General features: G+C 32.4%; 1 protein-coding gene across 1 annotated transcript; it reads right to left on the bottom strand.

Annotated features, from left to right (window-relative positions):
• Positions 1–848: 848 nt before the first annotated feature.
• LOC105335769 (cytosolic endo-beta-N-acetylglucosaminidase) lies at positions 849–11536 on the bottom strand. The gene is made up of 12 exons (XM_034458484.2): positions 11388–11536; positions 10855–11038; positions 9487–9635; positions 8955–9109; positions 8584–8732; positions 8160–8331; positions 6927–7030; positions 6271–6379; positions 4773–4963; positions 3362–3616; positions 3119–3233; positions 849–2547 (listed from the first exon to the last, which is right to left on the bottom strand). The coding sequence occupies exons 2-12, from the start codon at positions 11022–11024 to the stop codon at positions 2263–2265; spliced, it is 1854 nt and encodes a 617-aa protein (XP_034314375.2). The 5' UTR covers positions 11025–11038; positions 11388–11536; the 3' UTR covers positions 849–2262.
• Between the last annotated feature and the right edge of the window lie 437 nt (positions 11537–11973).

Genomic DNA, 11973 nt, shown 5'->3' with positions numbered 1-11973 from the left:
ACATGTATCTGCAGCTTGCACCACTGGAGTACTGTAAATTCCTTATATTACGCGAGTACTTAATTTCGCTGTTTTGTATCAAATCGTGAGAATATATAATCGCGAACAAGAACATTTATCAATATTTCTTATAGTTCTCAACTCTCAGAAAATTTAAGCGAATTTAGTTTTAAAATCTGCAAGGCATGCTTCTCGCAATTTTATGCGGATCTAAATTCCTCACGTTTAATTAGGAATTTACAGTATCTTATCTGATCTGCTCTCTATGACGTATATAAATAATACACTGCATCATTTATGTATATGTCATAGACAGCAGAGAGGACAAGATGCCCCTGTGCTTGCACATACTATAATCATTGTGATTTTCTGGGGGTAAAGTTTTCCTATTTCTATGTTTCATAAACCAGCCTTATGATTGGGGGATATTTTTACTCAAATAAAGACATTAAAAATGTATATCATACTGCATTAGACTGCATTTTTTTCAAATCTGTACAAAAAGTGAAGCCAACTGTTGTTGTAATTTTTCCCGATGCTGACCTATCAATGTTTGTGATAATCCTTAGAAAAAAAATTGAGACAAGAAATTCTGCTATAAAAATCTTCAGAGAATTTTGGTTAAATATTAAATTTAACTTCAGTGCAGTTTCATACTTATATGATAAATTGTCTGGGAAATATAACTTCAGAAATACATGGTTATGAATACGTATTATACATGTAGATCAGCTGTTGGTTTTTGAGACCAGGATGTGTTTACAAATTTGATAATTAATTAAAATTAACTAAATCCTTTTGAAATGAAATCAATAATTGGATAATTTTGAAAAAGGTTATTGATAGTCAAAGTTAAAGGAATTAATAGCTGTTATTGAATGTGACCTCCATAGGATATGTAGAAAGGCAATTTCAATTTCAGATACATTTTGTATTTTACTTGATAATTAGTAATGTAATGCAAAGAATAAATTATGTATTACAAATAACACTTCAGATACATGAAATGCACTTTTATATATGTATTTATATATGGTCCATCTATTGCACTGTAAAATGAGCCAGTTATTAAATGTTAAAATTTTAACGCATATTAGTGTGGCTTTTTTCCCCCTTAATTGGCGAGATTTTTTTGCCTGATATATATGTACAGAGTCAGGTTGCTTGATACTAAAAAGTATGATAAATGTTTGACAATATTTTTCATTAAAATGGTTGCAAAGTCATTCACAACTAAATAAATATTCAGGATATGATTATTCCAATGCAATGTAATTATATTTTGGTGAGTAGGCGGTCAAAAACAAAATGTATACCCACACATATAAAAATGTTTAAATCTTTATTAAGTATTTTGTACATTTTTATGTCATGAACAATATAGGTAATAAATTGTTTTAAATACAAAAAACATATCAGTTTTCACTTCATCCATTATTTAGGATGCTTAAATGTACAACAAAAAGGTTGATTTTAACAAAAAAATAAACATCACATCGAAGTAGTCACAGAATAATAATGAGTTGTTTTAACTAAAAAAAATATACATATCCAATATAAAGGATATTGTTAAATGTACGAACAATAAAAAAATGATTTTAATCAATTAAATATCACAATTCAAAAGTTAAAAAGTGCTACAAAACAGGTAAAGCGCTACACAGCATTCAATTCATTCATATAAAAACATGTATATTTATACTCAATGAGCATTTTCTCCACTACTTCATAAATCCATAAAGAAAATCGTGATCAAAAGTCTGTGGACTAGAATAAGTTAGAATCCTCCAACTTATCGTTATCAATTAAACTACTGTAAACTTATTAGGTACATTTGGCTGTGTATTTTAAATTCTTTTTAGAGTTTGAAGTAGAAAGCCACATCCTCTAATTCGAGCAGATGGCTGAATGCCATTCATATTATAGTAGAATGAGCACACTCAGAAAAATGCCAATTCAAGTTCACGCTAGCTTGCTGAAAAATCAAATGCTGCCAAATATTGTACCTGCTAAATATACCAGTAGTACGATTACAGCACTTTGGCTTATTAGATCATTGTTTATGTGAAAACCTATGATAAATAATGGTAATAAATAATGTTCATTGGTATCTACTGCACCCTAATGTATTATCACAATGAATAAATTATGCATCAGAAAGTTTTTGCTGCTAGAATTATTTGCAGCAGATGACGCTGCCTGAGTGCGAGGTAGCAGTATAAAGATAAACTGCTACAAATAGTTCTCTCTGCGACCAGAATGTCATTTAACAACTGTTGTCTTTCCTGGTATGGTGGAATAGAATACCGGCTGGATAGACACACTGCCCTTATACCTGGTCTCGGTGTAAAAGCAGTTTGTTTTGCTCCGCCCCAGCAGAGTTTTGCTCCCATTAGCTGTAGAATACACGTTGTAGTATGAGACGGCCGCCTCTGAGGGGCACTGCCAGGTGATCCTGCACCTTCCCTCCTCGGACAACTCCTCTATCTTTACTTCCTCCACGTAATCTCTTGTAGCAAGAGACTCGAGATCTTTCTTTGGTATCATCTGTAATATGAACATTTTTTATCAGCAGGTTGAGAATTCACAAGATAACTCTGATAAGAAATTTGATAAAAGATGTTCTTTTATACACTAACGCAAAGTACTTTTTTCTTACTGTATTGTAAAAACTTTAAATGGGTCAAAAAACTCTACATTCAGTTGTAAAACAAAGATTAGATAACTCTGAATGAATAAAGATTCCTTGGAATATGGAAGTGATAAGAATGCCTTTAATCATGCTATATGGAATTTTGATCAGAAATGTGTAATGCCCACTTGATATTGACATGCAATAGCTACATGTATAGTTAAATAAAAAAATCTGTTTCTATAGAAAAAACACCCAATTAATATGTACTGTAATAGTTTTGGCCAAGTAAGCGTTTTCTCTAGTCAAACAATACCCATGGGTATTAAATATGTGAATGCGTGATATACCACACTAAAGTTCTGATTTTTTTATTATACATGTGGGAGTATTTTAAGTGATTTAAAGCATAAGGCATATCTAGTGAAAATATCCCCCATGCGTAAATAACTACTTTTACAATACACGTGTAAGAGATATTCCCACCTGTAATTGCCCAATCTTGACCGACTGCCTGCCTTTGGCATTGGTGGACTCTAACCCAAAGCTAATGGACTTCACATGAACATCTACTTCTGCCGTACAATTGATACAGTAGTTCCTGAAATCAAATACATAAATTCATCAAAGAACAAATTACGTAATTTGCTTAACATAAAAAACGCATGCTGGTGATTCCATGTAAATATTCAAACTCTTTGTATATGTAGAAAAAAATAAAACGCATACCAGGTAGCCCAACCATTGTTGGTAGATACAGTAGCATTTGGAAGGTCTTTCACCATTTCTGTGGGAGTGTATACTGTCATGTTTGGTTGCGGTTTGGATATTTCCTTCTCCCGTAGAATCCATACTTGATTTGATCCATCCTCTGCCTGGACCTCTAACTTTAAGAACATATCACAGTTTGTGGTGTCCGCCATTTTGCATGTGTAGGACACAATGACATCTTCATGAGGTAGGGTAATGGATGTATCAAATAATCTGAAAATATACACAGATTCTTTGCCCTTAATAATAACATATATATATTTTAAAAATTTTGAATGGTTTCAGTTTGAAGGGACACAAAATACACTTTAGTTTCAATAAGACATTCTTTAAGAAAATCAGCAGGACCTTTGATTTCACAGACACTAAAATCAAACAATATAATAAATAAGAAGAATTAATTATAAAATATAGTAACACATTTAAAATCCAAAATTGAGAGATTTCTAAATTAAGACATGAATGGGTTTTTTTTTCAATTTTAAATATCAAACAGTATGTTCAAGAGAGAAAATTGATCAGAAAAATACATTGATAAAATCTTTAGCTAGAAAATATTCAGACATAGAAAGTTCACACCTGAGGCCTAGCTATTCAGCACATCAAGCATTTGCAAGAATTCTCTATATTCTTAACACAGATTTGGGCAAGTGCTCATGAACGCTCCTCTTTCAAGAAAATATTTGGACAAGAATGTACTATCTTTAAAAAAGGTCTAAGAGTCATTTTTACAAAATTCTAAACATGTAATCACTAACTACCAATTAAAAATTGAAGGTGGAATAACATACTAGAAAGATGTGTTCTAATTAGTTCATTGTGTAGTAAATATACATGGGTATGAATATATAGCTCTAAGTTATGGATTGTCAGGCATTTTCTCATCATGTCTGCAACAAATTATTTGATGAAAAATATTCAACCAATGTTAAAGTTATACTAAAAATATTAAATTTGGGAATCTTATATAAATACCATAGATAGTTATTTATTGGAAAAGTTATCCATATTTGTTTGCTAAAAAATTTATTAGTTTAATTTATTTAATGCCTCTTATTTACTCTTCCTAACACGATCTTGCATTTGTTCATTAATTTGAAAATATTCTTGTTTTGTACCTCATGTACTATCAAATATGGCTTGAGAGAAAGAAAAATATATTATCCCATCAGACCATACATCAACTGTGCTGAACAGGCCTTGATAAAAATTCCAAGAGCAATTAGTGTCTGTAAAATCTTTGAAACACAACATGTAATTTTGGGCGTAGCTATAGTGGTAAGAAACAAAAAAATTGTTTTTGTAATTAAAGATTTTCTCAGATGGGAACTGTTTTATGAGTACATGTATGGTTCCGAATTCTGCCTACCTAAACAGCAGAGGCTGGTCGACCCTAGGGAAGTTTCCACTGAGTTCTAAACATGCACCCCCACTAAATGGATCCTCTGTACAGGGCATAATGGAAGGCTGGTCCTCTGGTACTACGGGGAACTGTGCATTTGTACAGATGGGCTGTCTCTCCTGGAGGGACAAATTGTACCAGGATCCCTCATGGACCACCTATGGAGGTAGAAAAGAAGTGCAGGTGTGCTTTTGTCAAGATAGACTAAATCTCTTAAAGGGAGAGATTATAAAGTTGGCCTTCAGTGACTTTCTAGGGTAGTAGAGAAAAAGCTGTTTACATTTGTACAGAAAGACTTTTACCCATTTCTGGGAGGTTTACTAGTACCTGCATGTAAGAGAGAAGAAAAGGTGAGTTTTAGTTATGGACAGACTGGAAGGAGAAGTTATACCAAGGGCAGGCTCTCAATGGCTACATGAACCTAGGAGAGTAGAACAAAAGGCCAGCAGGCCTTAACAGTCACCTGAGTATCATAGCCTTATCTTAGTACACATGTTTTACCCACCCACCCCAAGGCCCAGACAGAAATTATTCTTCCAGGGCTATTTAAATGAAAAAGAAAAAAAATGGTGGACAGCCTTATTAATTCTCTAAAACTTTTTTTGTATCTTCCTTCAATGTCAGCATATTTAAAGAACAGAATTCAGCCCTTGTTCACCCCCCCCCCCCCCCCAATTTTTCCAAGACCGAAATCTTGCCTCAACAAGGACTATTGTAAAAATCTTAATGTTGATAAACTGGTTTATTCTCTCCTCTGAATGTGTATTCATCTTCCATTCAAATAGTACACAGTTTCAGCACAAGTGAAGAAGAATATTTCATACATAATATGCATTAACATTATATATGACCATTTTGGCCCGTCCTGGAGTCAAATCCCCTCGCTACATGTACCTTGGGGGACATGTACATGGAATTTACAGTTTTAGTAAAGGGCTTCCTGTTCTACATGACTATGAATTCAGTTTTACTTTCAGATGTGCAGAAGTAGAGGAAATTTTAGAAAAAATTGTCAAATTTTGGCTTTTTTGGCCCTGGCCCTTGGGTCTCTGTAAATCTGACAAGAGTCATGAAATTTACAATTACCCTAAGAATGCATCATACCGCATTGTGAAAACAATTGGCCATGTATTTTTTCAGAGGAAGTTAAAAATGTTAAATTGTTACGGTAACTTACGACGCACATCGACGGACTGATAGCAATTGCAATAGATCAGCCGAGTGACTCAGGTGACCTAAAAAGAGGTTTACTTTTGTACAGAATAATAACTTCCCTTGAAGGAAGAGATAATTGTGAGCTTATTTGTTTATAATGTACCTTTCTTTGGACAGCTGGTCAACAATCATTAGTACATAAAATATACTTTTGATTTAAATAAAATTAGTTTTGTTTTATGCTGTTGACAAAGAAATATCAATATCATGGTATTATCAAAACAACATTTAGCTTTTAATCATTCCTCACATCACCAAGTAAGTTATATTTCTTTCCGAATCCTTGGCAAAATGTGGTGTATAGTGGCAAGCTGATGATTTCGGTCGAAGGCAGATAACTTTCAAGTAAACGCCAGAATCTACAATCAACCAACACAATGATTTTAAGGAGGCTACAACAAATTACATATAAAATTTACCCTCAAATTTTGATTATGATATATTTTGGCCATACACTATTATACAGTATGAAAGAAAAAACTTAAATTTTAAGCCGTGAATTTGAAAGTTTTTTTTTTTCTTCTTCATCTATAGCTCTTGATTTCAAGGAGATTAATGTAGTCTCAAGATGGCTTTAACTGTCCAGTTCTCTTAACACTGATGCCACAAGTAAATAGTTTCCTAACTACCCTGTGGTAGACATTAATTACTGTAAATTCCTAATTAAACGTGAGGAATTAATATCCTCACGAATCACGAATTTTGAAATCTCGCTTTTATTTTTTGGACATGTGTAAACTGCATAAAACTATGATAAAAATTCAGCATTTGTGATTTTATGTTCTCGCAAATTGATAAAAAACAGTTGAATGGTGGAATTAAGTACCTGCATAATATAAGGAATCTACAGTAGTATGGTGATTACACATTTACAGGTACATTGTATATATGTGTACTATCTCTAACCTGTTCTCATTTTCTATGAAACTTTCTTTTCCTTGTGTCTCCCAAACCCATCCTGGAGCAAATATTGCAGCAGACATATTAAATTTTCTAATTGCGGCTAGGGCCTACAAGAACAATAAATGCATAAACCGTTACACTAGGAACTACCACTGTAAAAGACACACATTAAATATAGGTATTACTTATTATTTTAGTTTAACTTTGGTAAAAAACAGATGTTTGTAAAGTATTAAATATAGTCATAGACTTTGCTTAAAACCAGACTAGTACACCGTACTACAATTATGTATAAATCTTGTACTTGTTCAACATCATGGCATGCCACAAAGTTAATTGTCTTAATAAATTGTTTGAGAAAAAACTCATGCTGCCTCTAATAACAACATATGTCGTTTGATCAGAAGCTAATAAATAGTTGGATATGAAAGTGTACATGTGTAATATCTATTTTTATGACTTACAGAGCGATGAATTGAACAACAACAATATATAAATCTAACTATTCAAACCACATATTAGAAAAATTTTATACCATTTTTTTGCATGTTTTTAGTACTTACAAATCAACAAAACTTACAGAGGCAAAAAAAAAATTCATATATTATTTCTGAGGCCAGAAACTTTAAACAATAATGCAGCAGGCAAGTTTTTATTTTTATTGCAAGACTTGCAAATGGGGGTTAACTTAATTTTCATATTCTCAGTAACTTTCCAAAATTGAAAATTGAGTTGTTCCCCTTTTCAATATGGCAATAAAATTATAATAATAATGCAGCAGCATTTGATCTATTGAAGCAGTGTCTGAGAACCAATACATTTATTTTGCCTTACAAATCATATCTAAACCCCTGCCCTCTTTGCTCTCTCCATCTAATTCTGCACACAACATGTACATTGAAAATAACCTTCTTAATTTATAGTAATTACAATGTGATCAAACCTCCTGTTTGTGGAATGGAAAGAGGACTCATTTAATATACTGTAGAAGCACATATTTTCGTTGGGTCAAAATTTTGTTTTTGTTTTTTTAGCAAGTATAATTCCGTTGGCATTTGATTTCATTTATCGTTATCTCTTGTATTCATTAATACTTGGGTTAAAAATTCGTCATGGATTTGAATTTGTTGATTTATACTGCCAACAAAAAAAAACAAAATTAAATCCTCAACGAATATTTCTGCTTCTACAGTAACCCCATGAATAAATGTTCCCAATGCTATTTGTTACTCTCACCTCTAGAGTGTTGTATCCCCCACCTCCTAGACATCCTCTACCAAACACATCGATCCCCACATATACATCCATGTCTCTTCCTTTGTTCTTGGCCAAATCTAATGAGTTTTGGAGTTTCCCATCATTCCAGTTGTAGTTCAAGAAAATTCCATCACAGGCATCAAAAAACATACTGGAATTCAAAAGTATCAATGTTTTAAATATGGTTGAAGACTAATGCAAATGTGCTTTGGATAAACAATACGAAGCATTAGTTTTAACTGTATTTTAATTCAATTATTCCTACAAATTGCACAATTTTTATTTCTTGTTGAATTGTTAAAACCTGAATATATCTAACATTGCAATCATATTGCGTAGATATGTTTGATAGTAATATTAGTTTTGTTGTAAAGTTTTTTTTTTTCATTTCTTATCAAATTACCAATTTTTGTCATTGAGTTCATCTTGCCACTTCAGTTGACCCGTGTTCAAGACACTGTCATACCATATCACCTCTGACCCTGGAATGGCTTGGTGGATCTGGCTGGTCAAGTATTCCACGAACTTACGTAGGTTCTCCACTTTGTCTCCCTGCAATAGCATATCATAAATTTTGTTTGAGAATAAAATTTTCAACAAATACAAATGGATCTAAAACAATGATTATCCCCCCCCCCCCCCCCCCCCCCCCCCCGAAATAAAAAAGGAAAAAAAGGAAAACAAAAAAAAATTATTTAAAAAAAAACCCAGCTGCTCCCCCCCCCCCCCCCCCAACTAAAAACTATTGATAATCCAGAAAAATATACAACATACATCAACAACATTCTCAATGTTGATAAGCCAGCCGTCAAACTGGAAGTATTTTGTTATCTCCACCAATTTATCTGCTGCCTTCTTCAATGACTCTTCAGATTCTATCACTTTATGACATCTAACTTTCCCTTCATCCCATTCAGTAATAAATGTTCCTGAAATTGAAAAGTAAAGATAAATACATGTATATTTCTGTATAAATACAAGTTTATCTAATACTGGTGTAATTAACTGTTTTTAAGAATAACATCTTTTCTTTCTGTGAATACATCAACCCAATTCAATATATGTACATTCAATGAATTTCTGAAAAACCTAAAAATATTGAATGATAAAATCCTAAATATATATTGAAATATATATATTTATGTATTGAAAAATATTTGATATATGGAGTTTTGTGTAGAAATTCAGAAGGGCTTAATGAGGGGTTGAAACCACAAACTTCTAACATGAGGGAGATTTCACCCAAATTGATTAATTTTTAAAATCATTTTATGTTTTTAAGAATACCATTAAGAGCATTGTATACCATAACATTTAACTCCGTGTTTGTGAGCTGCATTTATCCAAGTTACAGGTGGAATAGTGACAAAATGATGGCTAAAGTAGATAAACGAGTCAATGTACTGCCAGTGGTAAAAACAGAACGGCAGAGGATCCTCAGCACCTTGTACAAATCTGAAAATAAAAATATAAAACTATATTACTTAAAATAAATTAAATTTTTACTATTCAATTTAATCTTACATATTTCACTCTTTTATATACGGTACAAAAACACCAGTTAATTCATAAAATTTGTAATGGGCTGCGTGATTGGGAAAAAAATTGTATATTTAATATCATTGATATAGATATATATACGTCTTTGATCAGATGTCAGATTTAAATTTTGTTTACAAGGTGTTGCAGGAATGTATATATGTCTCTGTGTGGTGCATATATCAATAGTTTGGTGCATGTTTACTACCATATTATTAATTATTACCTATGCACTAATTATTAATTATTACCTATGCATTTAATATACAGGTATCAATTTTTTTTAACACAGAAATAGTTTATAATGTTGACTTTTTGGCTATCTATAAAAAAACTTTTGCAATATCTTAATGCTGCTTGGTCTGATTTGATATCAAATTTTATGTATAATTTTAAATGATGGATTTTTTAGTACATTTACTGGTATGTGTAATTGTGGTAGAGTCAGGTATATGGTATTCCTACTAGCTCTGACTAGTGGGTTAACCCTTTAGCTCGATCGGTAGAGTGCTGGACTGGCATGCCAGAGGACCCGGGTTCAAACCCCAGCAGAGGCAATAAGTGTCTCTGTTACATAATAATAGGCTTTAAAATAGTTTTCCCAGTCAATTAACCCATATTTCAAAAGATAAATATACAATTTGTGTCAAAAGATAAATATACAATTTGTGTCCGTTTTTTCGCCCCTTATTAAGGCTCACACCTGGCAGGTATGCTTGTAACACAACTTTGACACTCACTATAAATAAAGGATATAAAATTTCAGAAATGTTTGGCAAATCAAGTATAAGCCTGTTTACATTATTTCACTATAATCCGTTGTTTGTTGTGTTTAAAATCGATGTATAATATGTGGGCTAAATAAACTAAATTCATTTGGTGGGTACGAAACCAAATGGTTCCTTATTTTTTAACACGTTCCATGATGCTTTTGCTTTTTTTTGTTTTCCCATACTTCAAATATTTCTATTATTGAAAGGAAACCAATTCTGCTGGTGTAAATAGGTGAAAGTCTATAACTTTTTTTAGATATTTATGGAAAAACATTTGATACCGTAATAGCCAAAAAAAAAAAAAACCCCAAAAAGGACCAAGCAGCTTTCAAGAAATGTAATTTACCATTATACTGTTATACCTGTCTGTCAAATATCCTCCACACATGTCATGACATACTAGCGTCTTTGGTATTCCCTTTGGTCTCCCTTTTCTGTTTGCTAATGGAACTGTGTTAACCCTGCAGTCTATTAAGTCACCAGAACTCCAGGAATCTAGCTCTTCAAAGGTTTTAAGTGGCAGACACTCCATATCAAAAATCAATCCTATAAAGGGACTTACATGTATAGGAAATAAAATTGAAATGAAATTAATAGTTTAAATATCGTGTCGTCTATTCATACGTTTCCGATGGTCAAATTTTGTTGCATCATACTACCGGCATTGGATAGATATTAATTACGTTTATTTTCATTAGTCAAATGCGGCATTCCTTTTATTTATCATGTGTATAGCTAGAAACTGCACTTTCTGATTCGGTAGCGTTGACGATCGGAAACCTATAGCGACAGGATATTATTGAGAAATTAGCGATATCGATGGTTGATGTACAAATCATTATGAAAATGCAAAAACGTTAAAGTGCTTTGGTGTTTTATACAATGGAGAACTTACGATTCCAATCTTAAATTAGAACAAACCACACACTATTTCTGATTGTGAAATAATGAAACATTAGTGTTATTTTTTGTTCAATGTAATTTCACATCTTCATGTGAGACTTATTTTATACCTTCATAATAAACTCACTTACGATGTAGATCAGATTGGGAAACAGTTTTTCAATAAGTTGTACGTTTATCAATTCGTGTTTTCGGGTTTACAAAGTCTGTCAATTTTTCTATGACGATCTTAGATATTTTCCAGAGGATTATTCAATAAAATTGATAAAATTCTCAGACCTTTATATTTTCAATAAAATTGATAAAATTCTCAGACCTTTATATTTTCAATAAAATTGATAAAATTCTCAGACCTTTAAGACATTCTGACAGGGAATAGAGGGAAGATGTATGAGCTCAATTGAGCTATACTCGTGAGCTGTCCCTAATAACTTTTTTTGTCCGTAGTCCGGCCACCAGTCCGTCTGTAAACTTTTCACCATTTTTGACTTTTCCTCCAGAACTGAACCACCAAACTTGGTACATACTATTATAGTATCCACACGTAAAATACGGAAGCGTATTAGGCCGCAGAAGTA

Source organism: Magallana gigas, chromosome 7 (genome assembly GCF_963853765.1).
Source record: "Magallana gigas chromosome 7, xbMagGiga1.1, whole genome shotgun sequence".
NCBI lineage: Eukaryota > Metazoa > Mollusca > Bivalvia > Ostreida > Ostreidae > Magallana > Magallana gigas.
Note: the sequence above shows the minus strand (reverse complement) of the source record. Positions and strands in the feature narration are given on the sequence as shown.